At 48.8% G+C, this 13,027-nt stretch overlaps 1 protein-coding gene across 5 annotated transcripts in view; it reads right to left on the minus strand.

Moving 5' to 3' along the window:
• Positions 1–6,108: 6,108 nt before the first annotated feature.
• CUX2 (cut like homeobox 2) overlaps positions 6,109–13,027 on the minus strand; it is a 216,503-nt gene continuing 209,584 nt past the window's right edge. For all 5 annotated transcript variants that reach the window (XM_070399228.1, XM_070399226.1, XM_070399225.1 and 2 more), the window contains 2 exons: positions 12,425–12,698; positions 6,109–9,080 (listed from right to left, as the gene is read on the minus strand). In XM_070399228.1, the coding sequence (XP_070255329.1) occupies positions 8,279–9,080; positions 12,425–12,698 (1,076 nt within the window). In that variant the 3' untranslated portion in view covers positions 6,109–8,278. The remainder of the gene's footprint in view (positions 9,081–12,424; positions 12,699–13,027) is intronic.

A 13,027-nucleotide genomic window follows, 5' to 3' on the forward strand; every position in this document is an offset into this window, starting at 1 on the left:
CAGAGGTGCTGTTGGCTCAGTGGGGTGAACAGAAGGGCTAGAGTGGGATTTCCCGGAACAGTAAAGGGGCCACCGCTGCTCCTCACTTCCCTGGAAGCCTTCCATCGCCCGTTTCAACCGAGTGAACAAACACCGAAAAGCTGCATTCCCTGTTCTTACTTCCGGCCCTACACTTCGCATGTTCCCACACGGGGCTGTGTGGTTCCTACTCGGGCTGATTTGGTGCCAACTGTCCACTCCACTCTTCCCGATCCCGCCCCAGATCACCTTACTTTACCTTTTACAAACTTTGTTATACAAAAGGCCCTGCGACTTGTCCCAATTTCTAAAACTGCTGCATCCAAAATGAAACTTCCAATGCAGTAAAATAATAAACTGCTTAAGCCCAGCTGCAGATTTTGCATTTTCTGAGGAAGAGTTCTTAAAAGATGGGCCCATGAACTGGTTTTGTCTTAGGATTTCAAAAATAGTCACCTGCTCCTGTCTGAGGGGCCAGGGCTGCCCGAGCTCGGTGTGCCCATCCTTGGGGACGTGGCTGTGGCTGCACTAGCTCAGTGTGCTCCTCCTTGGGGACGTGGCTGCCCTTGCCAGGCACAGCTCTGAAAGCACTTGGACATTGGGGCCCCTGCCACTGCCCTCTCTTCATTGCCCAGGGGCACTGTTGTCATTGCTCCTCTACCTGTGGGCCGAGATATCCCAGGCCGTGCACCCAGGCCTCTAGACTGCACTGGAGAGCAGGGACTATGTGCCGCCAGGGCCCGGCACAGTGCCCGGCACCGAGACATCAATCATGTGTCCTCTGTCCCTCAGCTCATGTGATCCTTTCCTCCCTGTCTACAGCTGCTTGGGCAGGACTTGGTCCGAGACACAAGCTGAGCAATTGGGGTCCTGGGTATTGTGAATTGGGGGGAATGGATTAAGTTAGGTCTGAGGTGACCCTAGAGAGAGGACGAACGGATCAAGGTAGACTGTGCAGTCCCAAGAGCCTGGCGGAACATCTTGTCTTTGGATTTCTCCAGGATTCCCAATAAAGGTTCGAATATCTTTAATTGGACCACAATTTCCTTCAACCCAATAGTTCTCGACTACGCCACGACACCAGTGAATGCTTGTTCCTACTCCCATTCTCTCGTTTCGCTAGCATCCTTCCCAGAGCCTCGAGCACCCAGTGGGGCCAAATAACAGAATGAGGTAGAACTGCCTCCCATTTACTGAGACCCATGAGATACTTCTGAAAATTGCAGATCCCTGGGCTTGCCTGACTCTAGGAATTCTGGGTCAGTAGGTCGGTTTGGGGCCCAGGAAGCTGCTTTTTATGTTGGAAACAAGAGATTTTAGAACCACAAATTAAGAAACGCTCATGAAATCTTGAAAGAAACTTATCAGGCGTCTGAGATGCCCTCGGAGGATCCCTGACTCCTGGTGTTCACGTACTAGTGTCCTCCCCTCCCACACCGCACGCAGGCCTGGGTGGCCACGAGGGTACTGTGGAGGCCACAGTAGGCTTCCACTCTAGGTCACAGAGCACACTGCAGCCTCCGCCTTGCTCACTCTTAACTGCCATGTTTGAGGACACCCAAGCAGCCCTGTGGAGGGGCCCACTTGCAGGGGAACAGAGATGCCCACCAACAGCCAGCCAGGGAGTGTGCCCTCTGGGAGGCAAATCCTCCAGCCCTAGGCCTGGCCTCAGTCCTAGCTGAGGGCTTAACCTCAAGAGCCAGAAACATCCAGCGAAGCCACTCCCAAATTTGTGACCCAGCGAGACCCTAAGAGATGGTGTTTTAAGGCACTAAGTTTCGGCAGTTATTTGTTATCAGCAATAGATGCCAAGTACAGGTAGATACTATTATGATCAGATCCATTTTACAGATAAGGAAACTGAGTCTCATCGAAGGACTGCAGATTACAAGATCATGGAGTCAAACCCAGGTCGGGCCGAGTTCAAAGCCAGTGCTTTTAATAACTATACCCTTGGAGGCTGAAGGTCGCACAAAGCATTAAAGAGATCAATTGTTTAATCTCACTCGTGGCAGATGGGGAAACCCACCAGAGTAAGGAGTCACCTTGGCTAAAAACCCTTGGTACCCACTACTCTTGGGTTTAGGCGGGGGGCGGTGTGTGTGTGGGGGGCCCTGGCCTCCTGGGTGCCTGCACAGGCAGCCCAGTTTCTGGAGTAACACACATCCTGTTCCTTGGCTAGGGAGCCTTTAGAATGACCTCTAGCTAGTTGCCCCAGTGGTTGTGAGCCAACAGAGTTTTGCTTTTACATTCACTTGAGTGATGGGGGCAGAGCTGCTGACACAATTAAAGTTGCTTAACTAGGAGGGAAAGGAGGACACGGATGTGTGGAAGGTTCTAAGGAAAGTAACCTCGCAGAATGATCTGATCACAAATTCCTAACTAGGCAGGTCATGGTGGGTAGTCATGCCCTAGGCATGGCATGTAACTTGTAAAGGCTTATCTTTGCTTCAAGCAAGCCCTGTCCATTGTTTCTGCACCCCTAGGTTAACACGTCTTTGAAATAGTAGACATATTAACTCTCAAGAGAGCATATAATCTAAACCAGGGGTCCTCAAACTTTTTAAACAGGGGGCCAGTTCACTGTCCCTCAGACCGTTGGAGGGCCGGACTATAGTTAAAAAAAAAACTATGAACAAATTCCTATGCACACTGCACATATCTTATTTTGAAGTAAAAAAAACAAAACGGGAACAAATACAATACTTGTATTTGCATGTGGCCCGAGGGCTGTAGTTTGAGGACCCCTGATCTAAACTATCCTGTAATCCAATCCCTTCCTTTCTCCCACCTCCATGTACATTTCTTCCTTAATTTCAAATGCACAAAAGCTGCAAATCTTTTATTCTCCGAAGCATGTGAAATCTTGTTCCCTGGCATATATCGTCAGTGTGGCTCAAACTCATAAAAGTTCTCCACAGGTTTGCCCTGGTGGGGTGGCTCAGTTGGTTGGAGCGTTGTCCCAATTTGCCAAAGTTGCGGGTTCAGTCTCTGGTCTAGGCACATAGAGAAAGCAACGGGTGAGAGTATGGGTGGGTGGAACAACAAATCTATCTCTATCTCTCTCTCTCTTTACCCCCCCCCCCCCCCCCCCGCCTTTCTCTCTTTCGGAAATCAATACAAATTTTAAGAAAAATTCTCTACAAATTTGGATGTTTCTTACGTTGACAAATAAGAAGCCAGGACCACAGAGGCCTGAAGGTCAAGGCCTATGGGGGGAGTGTGCCCTGCCACTCTCCTCTGGCCCACTGTCTCCCTAGGCAGATGAAACCTCCTAACCTCTTAAAAGTACAAATCTGACCACAGCAACTTCCTGCCTCAAATCTTCACGGCTCCTCAGTGCCCTCAGGAAAAAGGCGTATTTCCCATCATGCCCCAAGGGATCTGGCCCTTGACCTCCTTCCCTTTCCCCGCAACACAAATTGCATCCTCCTTCACACTTCTTCCCCCTGTTCTGTGCCTGTCCCGCACGTCGCCCGCTATTCCTTCTGCCCTCCTTTCCCTTCTCCTCCAACTCCTACTGTCTTTCAGGTGTCAGGTGAGGTGTCCCCTTCTCCAGGAAGCCTTCCTGGACCCCATTACTCACGTTCTCATGGTCCCCAGTGTTTCTGAGCACATTGTAGGTGCTCCTGAAATACGTTTCACCTGATAGATAGTTGCCAAATTGTCCCTAAATCAGCTCTCTGCTCTTCTCTGTCCCGGTGTAAACCTGCCTCCGCCTGCAAGGCCTTTCCTATATTCTCATTCCTCTCCAGTCTCTCCACTCCCTGTTCACCCATGGTCCCTAGGTCAGAATTCCACATTTTGGTGTTTCTGCTATATTCCCCACATCAGATGGGCTGCAGCTGCAGACACAATGTCAACACCAAAGCCGATGGCCTAGGATAGTGATGGCGAACCTATGACACGTGTGTCAGAGATGACACGCGAACTCATTTTTTTGGTTGATTTTTCTTTGTTAAATGGCATTTAAATATGTAAAATAAATATAAAAAATGTAAGTCTTTGTTTTACTATGGTTGCAAATATCAAAAAATTTCTGTATGTGACACGGCACCAGAGTTAAGTTAGGGTTTTTCAAAATGCTGACACGCCGAGCTCAAAAGGTTCGCCATCACTGGCCTAGGAGCACCTACTTCCACAGGTTCTTAGGTGGCATGTGTGTTCAGATATACCCCCACTCCTGCCCACCTAGACCATGGGGTCACATCCTGGGCATTTCTAAGTTCTAACCTTCTCCAGAGCTATGAACCAAGGGTCCAAAGGGCCAGCCCCTGGCTTTACTTCATTTGAACTGTTTCAACCACCTTATAAGAAAGGTGCCTTTACTATCATTTCCCCACTTCACAGCTGGGAAAACTGAGGCACAGAGCAGTTTTGGCATTTGCCCAAGGTCACGTGGCTCCAAAAGACGGAGCTGGGGTTGAAACCAGGTGGTCTGGCTTTACGCCCTGAACTCTTGACTTTCATACTTCTCCCCTCCAGCTCTGACTAAAGGCTGGGCCCACCTGTACTGTCACCCTTAATGGCTAGCTTGGGACTTCCAGGGCCAATGGGACCTTGCCTCTAACTGTAGCTACCCTCCCCAGCTTGATGGGGTACTCAGACCTCCCAGGGGCTGTTCTGCTGGGTTTGGAACAATGAGTTATCCCCGTGGTCAGCAAACTGTGGCTCACGAGCCACATGCGGCTCTTTGGCCCCTTGAGTGTGGCTCTTCCTAAGCCTTAGGAGTACCCTAATTAAGTTAACAACAATGTACCTACCTATATAGTTTAAGTTTAAAAAATTTGGCTCTCAAAAGAAATTTCAATCGTTGTACTGTTGATATTTGGCTCCGCTGACTAATGAGTTTGCCGACCACTGAGTTATCCTAACCAAAGGGGAGGTAATTAATCATTTAATTCCCACTGCAAGGATGTGCGGAAGAACTGGGGCAATCGGAAGGTTTCCAGACAGAGGAAAGCTGTGTCTTGGGATGCCATGAGGCCTTGGCTCATGGATGAGTAATGTTTCACGCTACTTTGGGGACCCCCTGACATTACTGGTTAGGAAAAAACAAACCTTCTGCAGCTTGATGCACAGAGACTCATCCTCATGGGTTGAAAGAACCCAATCCCCACTCCTGATAACACGGAGCCCTTACATTCCACACACTGTTCTACGTGTCTTACATGCAGGATTATTCCTTATGACTGTCTGAGATGGCTGTTGCAACACTCCCATTTTGTAGTTGGGGAAACTGAGATCCTAATTATACAGGTGGGAAAGGGGCGATGCTGGTCTCAGGAGGTCGGGGGCACCTGCCACTCACACATTCCACTGAGGTGGGCACAGCCTATAGAATGGTTGGTTTCAGGGCCATGGCCGGTGGCCACTGATTTGGGGGCAGGGCATGATCTTGGCTCCTTGGTCCTAGGCCAGTGATGGCGAACCTTTTGAGCTCGGCGTGTCAGCATTTTGAAAAACTCTAACTTAACTCTGGTGCCGTGTCACATATAGAAATTTTTTGATATTTGCAACCACAGTAAAACAAAGATTTATATTTTTGATATTTATTTTATATATTTAAATGCCATTTAACAAAGAAAAATCAACCAAAAAAATGAGTTCGCGTGTCACCTCTGACACGCATGTCATAGGTTCGCCATCACTGTCCTAGGCCCTCGAGTCTAACCTGCTTCCACCCTGCTGAGTGGAAAATGGATTCTAATTCTTTTACTTTCCTTTGCTTGAGCCCATAGCACAACTGCCCAACGAGATACCCACAGGACCTGGACAGGTAGCACAGGTGAAGCCTGAGGCAAATCATGGACATGTGCCCTGTTGAAAGGGAGTAGCCACTCAGCTGGCTGTTGTCACATTGGAAGGTTGGCCCGGTGTGGCCTGATCTTAATGGTTTTCCAGGGAAGCCGGTAAAATCTCGATTTTTATATGACATTCCCCCATATTTTAATGGTGGTAAACTAATTAAAAAGTTTTTAAAAACACCATTTTGTAAAACACTGCTGAGCGCCAGATCTGACCCCCAACTTGCACCCCCAACTCCAGAACAAAGCAAGCAGGACACCCAGACCTTATTATACAATTCTGTATTGAGCGACGCATTTACAGAACGTGTCCCTTTTTTTAAAATTTTAAACAAAGTTCATCAATTTCTCATAGAAACTGTTTTGTGGGTTTTTGTTTTGTTTCCACTGTGATAGGACAAGACCCTGACAAAGCTGTTCACGGGTCCACTAGCTTTAAGTACAACAGGATTTCCGTGTTCAAAAGACTATGCTAAGTGCTTAATCAAATCCCGTCACACAAAAGCCAGATTTCATTTTCTAAGGATTGTAGTCTGTGTATAGGCCTGAATTTCAATGGTGTGTGGGTTTCAACAGTAAAAAGTGGTGTGTTCCCCCATGGTGTCTTACTTGTGACAGGGCAGTGGTGACTAAAAGGAGCTGTTTTATTTGTTCCAGATTTGATGACTCTGAAAATTGGTCACTGTTTCCTATTGTCAAAATATAAAAATACCTTCATCTGGATAAAAATGTATACAGTGGAAAACTCTTCAATGCATAGCCTGGGTGTGCGGAAAAGACTTTCCTGAAGGGTTTGCGCTGTTCTTCATTGACTGGCGTGGAGACTGCAGCCTGGGCTGGGTGCATGAGAGTTGAGATTTCTGGAACGGCCCTCAATTGTCCCTTTCTGGTCATCAGCTTTCACTGGCCTGGTTTCAAAATGCTTTCAGCATCCTTGAAACCGCCGTCAGCCATCTCTCTCCCTGGCAATGGATAGGCACCAATTATGGCCACCTTTTCTTCATCATTCTGTATTTAGGTAGGGAGGTACCCAACTCAACCTTCCCACAGAGTTTGAAAAAAGATAAGAAATAAAATCAGGAGAGAGATTCAACAACCAATATTGTGGCTGTTCCATCCAGATTGGGGACTCTCCCTCTAGAAACCATCAAGATGCTGGAGGAACGGCTTCTGAATTGGAGGGTTGAGTCTTTGCTCCCCAAAAGGTCATGTGGTGGAAGGCAGGAGGGTGGATGTGGAGACTGGGCTACAGTGGTCATGCTGCAGCAAACTCAACCTTCTCGCTTGTTCTGCATCGACTTGGAGTGGCAGACGCCGCCCAGAGGTAGCACTGGGTCCACTTGAGAGATGGCTAGAAGGGGTCCTGGGGTCTCTGGTGTGATGAATCTACTTTTCAGTGCTGAGAGCTGAGCTGGGTGCTTGTGGGGTGACCAACGCTGTTGTTTCCTTAACACACAAAAGGGGAAGATGGCGGCCACCATCTTGCTCTGGAAAAGTAGGGGGGAGACTTCCTGACTGTGGCCATGACTCAGGTTGGGGAGTGGGGTCACCCTGGCTCAAGTGCCACCCTCCAATCACCTGCCTCCATAGGATCCGGAAACACATCCTGTCTACAACGGATGAGCTGGACGTCCGACCTCTGCGGCCCAGAGGTTTCTGACTAGAGGGAGTGCGGGCAGTTCATTTTGTACCATGTTACATCTCAGATAGGACAGTCGGCCACAGCCCACATCTCGACAACATTTACAACGGCACAACATTCTGTGTTATCAAGGTTGCAAAACAGACCACCAGAATGAAACACGTCCTCAACAGCATCGAGGTTTTTGTTTAGAGTCTTTTGGACTTTCTCTTTCCAGCACGGTTTCTGGAAGGGCAGGAGCAGTGCGCTGTGTCTCATAGACAGACATGGGAAAAAACCGCGGTTCAAAGGTTATCTAAATTTTGGTCAGTCTTAATAGTGTTTTGTGATGGCTTTGAACAATTGTCTTCTTTTAATCTCATCTAGTGGCAAAAATGACACAACTTCAGTGTACACTTCGCAACAGTTGTGACAGCATCCTGATTTTATAACTCTCTATAATATCAAAACAGCATCGGCTGGGAATAAATTCCAAAGGATCCTTTATTAAAATATCTAAAAGAGGTCTATAAATATTTATTTATTTTTCTAAAAGAGTTTGGAGTTTCCAGGTGAAAATGTGGCGCCACTTTGCTTTGCCTCCTGCAGAGAGGCCAGAGTAGAGAAGAGGGTGCTTCCTAGGGCGGGCGTGCCAAAAAGAGGAGGCAGTGGCATCTGCCCCACCTGCTCGCTCACAACTTATAGAACTAGGATTACAACAAAAAACGTAAGTGGCATAATACTGCTGTCCACATTTTGGTGGTTGAGTTCCTCCCTCCTGTACCCTGCCCTGTCTGGGAGAGAGAGTGAGGATGGCCCCTTGCCTTCGCTTTCAGAACTCCCACTCCAAAGCCTCCTCCCGATTGGCAGCCCTCTCTAGCCGGTAGATGATGCTGTTCAGGTTGGCCATCTTCTCATGCCGCCGCTGCAAGTTGGGGTTCACCTTGGCACTGGGGTGCAAGGCCCCAGCCGTGTCGGCAGTGGGGCTGGCACTCGGCACTTTGGCAGGGGGGGCGCCGGGTGGGGATGGCGAGATGGGAGCTGAGGAGGAGGGGACAGGCGACACAGACATCATGAGGCCTGGTGAGGAGGCAGCTGAGGGTGAGTTCAGTGACACCTCCAGGCTGCAGCGCGAGGACTCTGAGGCCGACTTAAAACTTAGAGGGTCCAGGTGTAGCTGCTCTCCAGCCCTGCTCTCCTGCGGGGGCTGTAGTAAGGGGCAGTCTGGGGGAGGCCCGCTTGGAAGAAGAGGTCCTGGGGCCACTTTTGGGAGCCCATCATTACCCAAAGGATCTGGATGCATCTCTTTGGGAGAACCGTGGCCTTTGTCCTGCTCCCCGGAGTCCTGGAGCTGGCTGGCCGCCTCTTCCTCAGCATTGTCCTCAGTCTGTTCCTGCTTGATCCTCACTGGGGCCCTGTCCTGGGCAGTCAGGGGAGTGATGCTCGCCTCAGGGCCCTCCTGGAGCTCAAGTTCCTTCACCGTAGGCTTCTGGTCCTCAGCCTCAGAGTCGGGGCTCTGTGGGGTGGGGTCTGAGTGGGAGTGGCCTGGTGGTAGGATGCCAGTACCCGCACCAGGGTCGAGATCTGGTTCATCTTGGGTCCCCTCCACCAACATCTCCCGGCGCATCCGGGACCTGGGGCAGAGATGACGGTGAGCGAGGAGATGGAGGGGGAACCGGCTAACCCTGAACTCACTCCACAGGAAGGGCGTTTTGACTCCACCCACTTCCCTGGGGGTTCAGTAGGAATTAAGATCCTTCACATGCAGCATCTTAGCAAGTCCTCCCCACAACCGTGCAAGGTGGGTGCTATTACTATCCCTGCTTCACAGAGGACAAAACAAGGCCCAGAGATGTTGAGTGACTTGCCCAGTAAGTGGCAGGGCCAATACTTAAACTCAGGACTATTGGATTCCAAAGACCATGATCTAGACCTGCACTATCCAGTATAGCAGCCACTATGGCTCTTGAGCACTTGAAATGTAGCTAGTGAGAATTGGTATGTGATGGAAAGGCAAGCTTTTGTAAGCTTAATACCAAAAAATGAAAAGTAAAAGAGCTCATTAATAAAGTTTTTATATTGATTAAAATGTTAAAATGGTTTATTTATTGGACTAAGTAAAAATAAACTACTACAATTAATTTTATCTGTTTTATTATTTGTAAATGTGGCTACTTGAAAATTTTAAATGACATATGTGGCTTGCATTATATTTCTATTGGACAGTGCTGTTCTAGAGCATTTCTCAAAGTCAAACCCAGATCTAGTTTGTGGCCACAACTCCCTGCCTCATTCCCGGAGGGACTCTTCGACATCAGCCCAGAAGGGGAAACTGAGGCAGAGAGAGTGACTTGTCCAGATCACCACAGAACACAGAGGCAGAGCTGGCACTGGAGTCTGGGTACCCAGAATTCTAGTCCAGAACCCATTTTCTCTTCAATAACCTCCCTGCTGTGTGAGGGAAACTTAGTCTCATACATCATGTTTTAGAGCATTGGAAGAGCCAGGCATGGGTCTAAGCCCATTAATTATTTTCTTAATAGCAAATGAGGTCCAGGGAGGTCAAATGACTCATCTAAGGTAATCAAACAATAGGACTTCCTCAGCTTCTTCAATGCTGTAGCCTTCTGCCCATTTATATTAATAATTAAGTACATTATTGATATGTAATGTAACAGCTGTAATTATTATAAACATAATAATAATGGCTGCTTATATGTACCGGGCACCAGGCCAACTCTTTTTGCAGATTATCTCATTTATTTTTCATAATAACCTTGTGAGGGGGACATTATCATTATCATTCCCATCAATAAACGAGATGAGGCTCAGAGAGGCACAAGGATAGCCACGATCAGAGTCAGAAAGTAGAACAGTTGGGCTTTGAACCTAAAAGTCTCGCTACACTCTCCTGCCTCCTTGGCTCCCTGCCCAGGTGGGGGACGGTGCCCCATTCCAGGGATCATCTGGTTCACTTCCTGTCTCAGTCCCCAGTCCCTGCACAAAGGTGGCCTTGTCCACTTTACAGTGACTCTGCCATCTCCCTCAGTCCCTATTAAAGGAAAAGCTGCAGGGACCAGGGGCAGCCATCATAGTTTCCAGTGAGGTAGGATTTGAGGGAGGTTTAGGATGGCTCAAAGTCTGCAGCTCCATCATGAGAACTTCCAAACTGCAGATCAAATATAAATATGAAGCTAAGAGTCATTCATACTATGTATAAATTAGTTTTTGCAAGCCCCAACTCCCAAATGTATAACTGGGGCCATCCTGGTAATTTTTTTCTCAGAACATCCTGTTGTTTGCCTTTCTCAGAGCTCACTGCAGTTTGTAATGATACATTAATATAAGTGCTTGTTTAATAGTGACCTTTTCTGGTGGTCTGCAGGAGATGCTGAGAGTAAGAACTTTGTCTTGTTCTCTTCAGTGCCTGGTACAGAGTAGGTGCTCGATAAACATTTACCAATGAAATAATGTATTCTTCTATACCTACAACTTTTTGAGAGTGGTTATTTTGGGGAGTGCAATTCTCTTTGCTCTTTGGTGCAAATTCCTATTCATCCTTTCAAACCCAGCTCAAATGCCACCTCTTTTGTAAAGTCTTCGCCAGGAGGCAGAATTCCTTTTCCCTCAGCCCCTATTCCTTCCTGTTTCACAGCATTTATTAGGTTGTAGAAATTATCGGATTCATGATTTTGAATGTTGCTTTGATCACATTTCTCCAGACCTTGGCTTACTGTACACACTTGGCAAATATCTGTTGAATGAATATTTTGGATAATAATGGAATGCTCAGTTCCCGTGGGGAACAAAAAGGGCGAGGATATCCCTAAATCCCCCAGAGAGAGAAGGAGCATGTGCAGTTTTAAGAACCTATTTCGTTTGATGTTTGGCAGCGTGTGGGTCTGAGCCAGACAATAAGCAATATTTCACAATGTTTACACCTCAAGTGGTTCATTTGATCCCTGATTCAGCATTATCTGTAAAACAGGGATGAGACTCAGAGAAGTTCAGTGACTTGCCCAAGAACACATAGCCAAGTGGGCCTTGAACTCAGGTCTGTGTGATGCCCATGCCTGGGCCGTGGAGAGAGATTTCAAGTGTTCCTCCCTTCCAGCCTCCTCCTTCCTCTTCTCCCTTGGGGATCAAGAGACCTTCTTTCTGTCCCTAGAACATGCAGATGGACTCTCCTCTCTGGCACCACATGGACACCAGAGACATTTCCTTCTCAGGAAGCTTGGCAGGGGCACCTCAGACATGGTCCCTTAGAACCCATTAAGCCTTCTCTATAGGGCTCTCAACCAGCCTTATGAAGCCCCTCTGCCTTCTCCTCGAACCTGCCAGATCCGGTCAACACCCCGACAAAATCGCAGGAGGCCCAGCCCACTGCAGGTCAGTGACTCCAACACTGGGCCCTTGTGAGTGGGAGGAGGCAGCCACTGGAAAGCCAGAGGATGCCAGAAGGCTTTCCTCTGGTCTCGGGAGTGGGAGAGGCCAAGACCCCTAGTCAGGGCTCCAACGTGAGGCTGAGTGGGAAGTTAGGTTCCTCAGTCCTGTGCCCTATTCCCTATCCCTCACACAGGCAGACACAGAGTAAGCTGGGGAAGTCTTAATGAAGACAGTGACAATAGTAACGTCAACATCCACTACATCCTATGTGCCAGGTATTTTATGTAAATATGTTAGCCCATTGAATCCTCAGGACAACTCTGTGAAGTAGATCCCATCATGGTCCCCATTTTACAGGTTAGAAGACTGAGGCTCAGGGAGATGAAATGACTAGCCCAGGGTCTCACAGCTAGAAATGGCGAAGCTGGGATTTACATCCAGGTTTATCTACAAATCTAAACACCCTTGCAATACAGACTCCTCATCTCCCAGAGGCCATCCATGCTGGGCTCCCTCCAGGCCCTGGGATGGGGAAGAGGGTCCTGCAGAGACCCTGCCCATCCCCCGAGCGGGTCCTCCCTAGTCATCCCACCTGTAGTTGTGGAACCAGTTGATGACGGTGTTGGTCTTGAGGTTGAGCTGAAAGGAGAGGAGCTCGATGGTCTGCTGGGAGGGGTAGGGCTCCAGTTGGTAGGCCTTCCTCAGGGCCTCCTTCTCCTCGGGCGCCAGCACCACTCGGGGCTTCTTGATTTGCAGGAGGCTCAGGTCCTGGGGCTGCAGGCAGGGGCTGGGGCACTCGGAGTGGGTGGTTGGAGACTCACTGTCTGAACCGGTGCTGATGAGGCCGTACCTGCGCTTCAGGTAAGCTGGGTGGGCAGGGGAGAGAGGGAGGGCTGAGAGGGGCCTGACCCAAGGCTCATCAATACCCCCACCCCCATCCTCCAGGGGCAGCAGGGGCTGGGAACGCAGTAAATGCATCTCAACATCAAATCATCAAAATGTGTGTGTGTGTGTGTGGGGGGAGCCCACGTGAGAATGGAGGGTGTAAGGTATTAGGGTCTCATTGAATCCTCACAGCAATGCCCTGAGGTAGATGCTACCAACTTAATTTCAGAAGAAGTAGAATGAGGCACAGAGAGGGGAAGTAACTTGCTACAAAGGTCACACAGCCAGCAGGTGGCAGGCCAAGTTCTCA

This window comes from Myotis yumanensis, unplaced genomic scaffold (assembly GCF_028538775.1).
Source record: "Myotis yumanensis isolate MYYU_CA2020_CCGP unplaced genomic scaffold, mMyoYum1.0.hap1 SCAF_19, whole genome shotgun sequence".
In the NCBI taxonomy this organism is placed as follows: Eukaryota; Metazoa; Chordata; class Mammalia; order Chiroptera; family Vespertilionidae; genus Myotis; species Myotis yumanensis.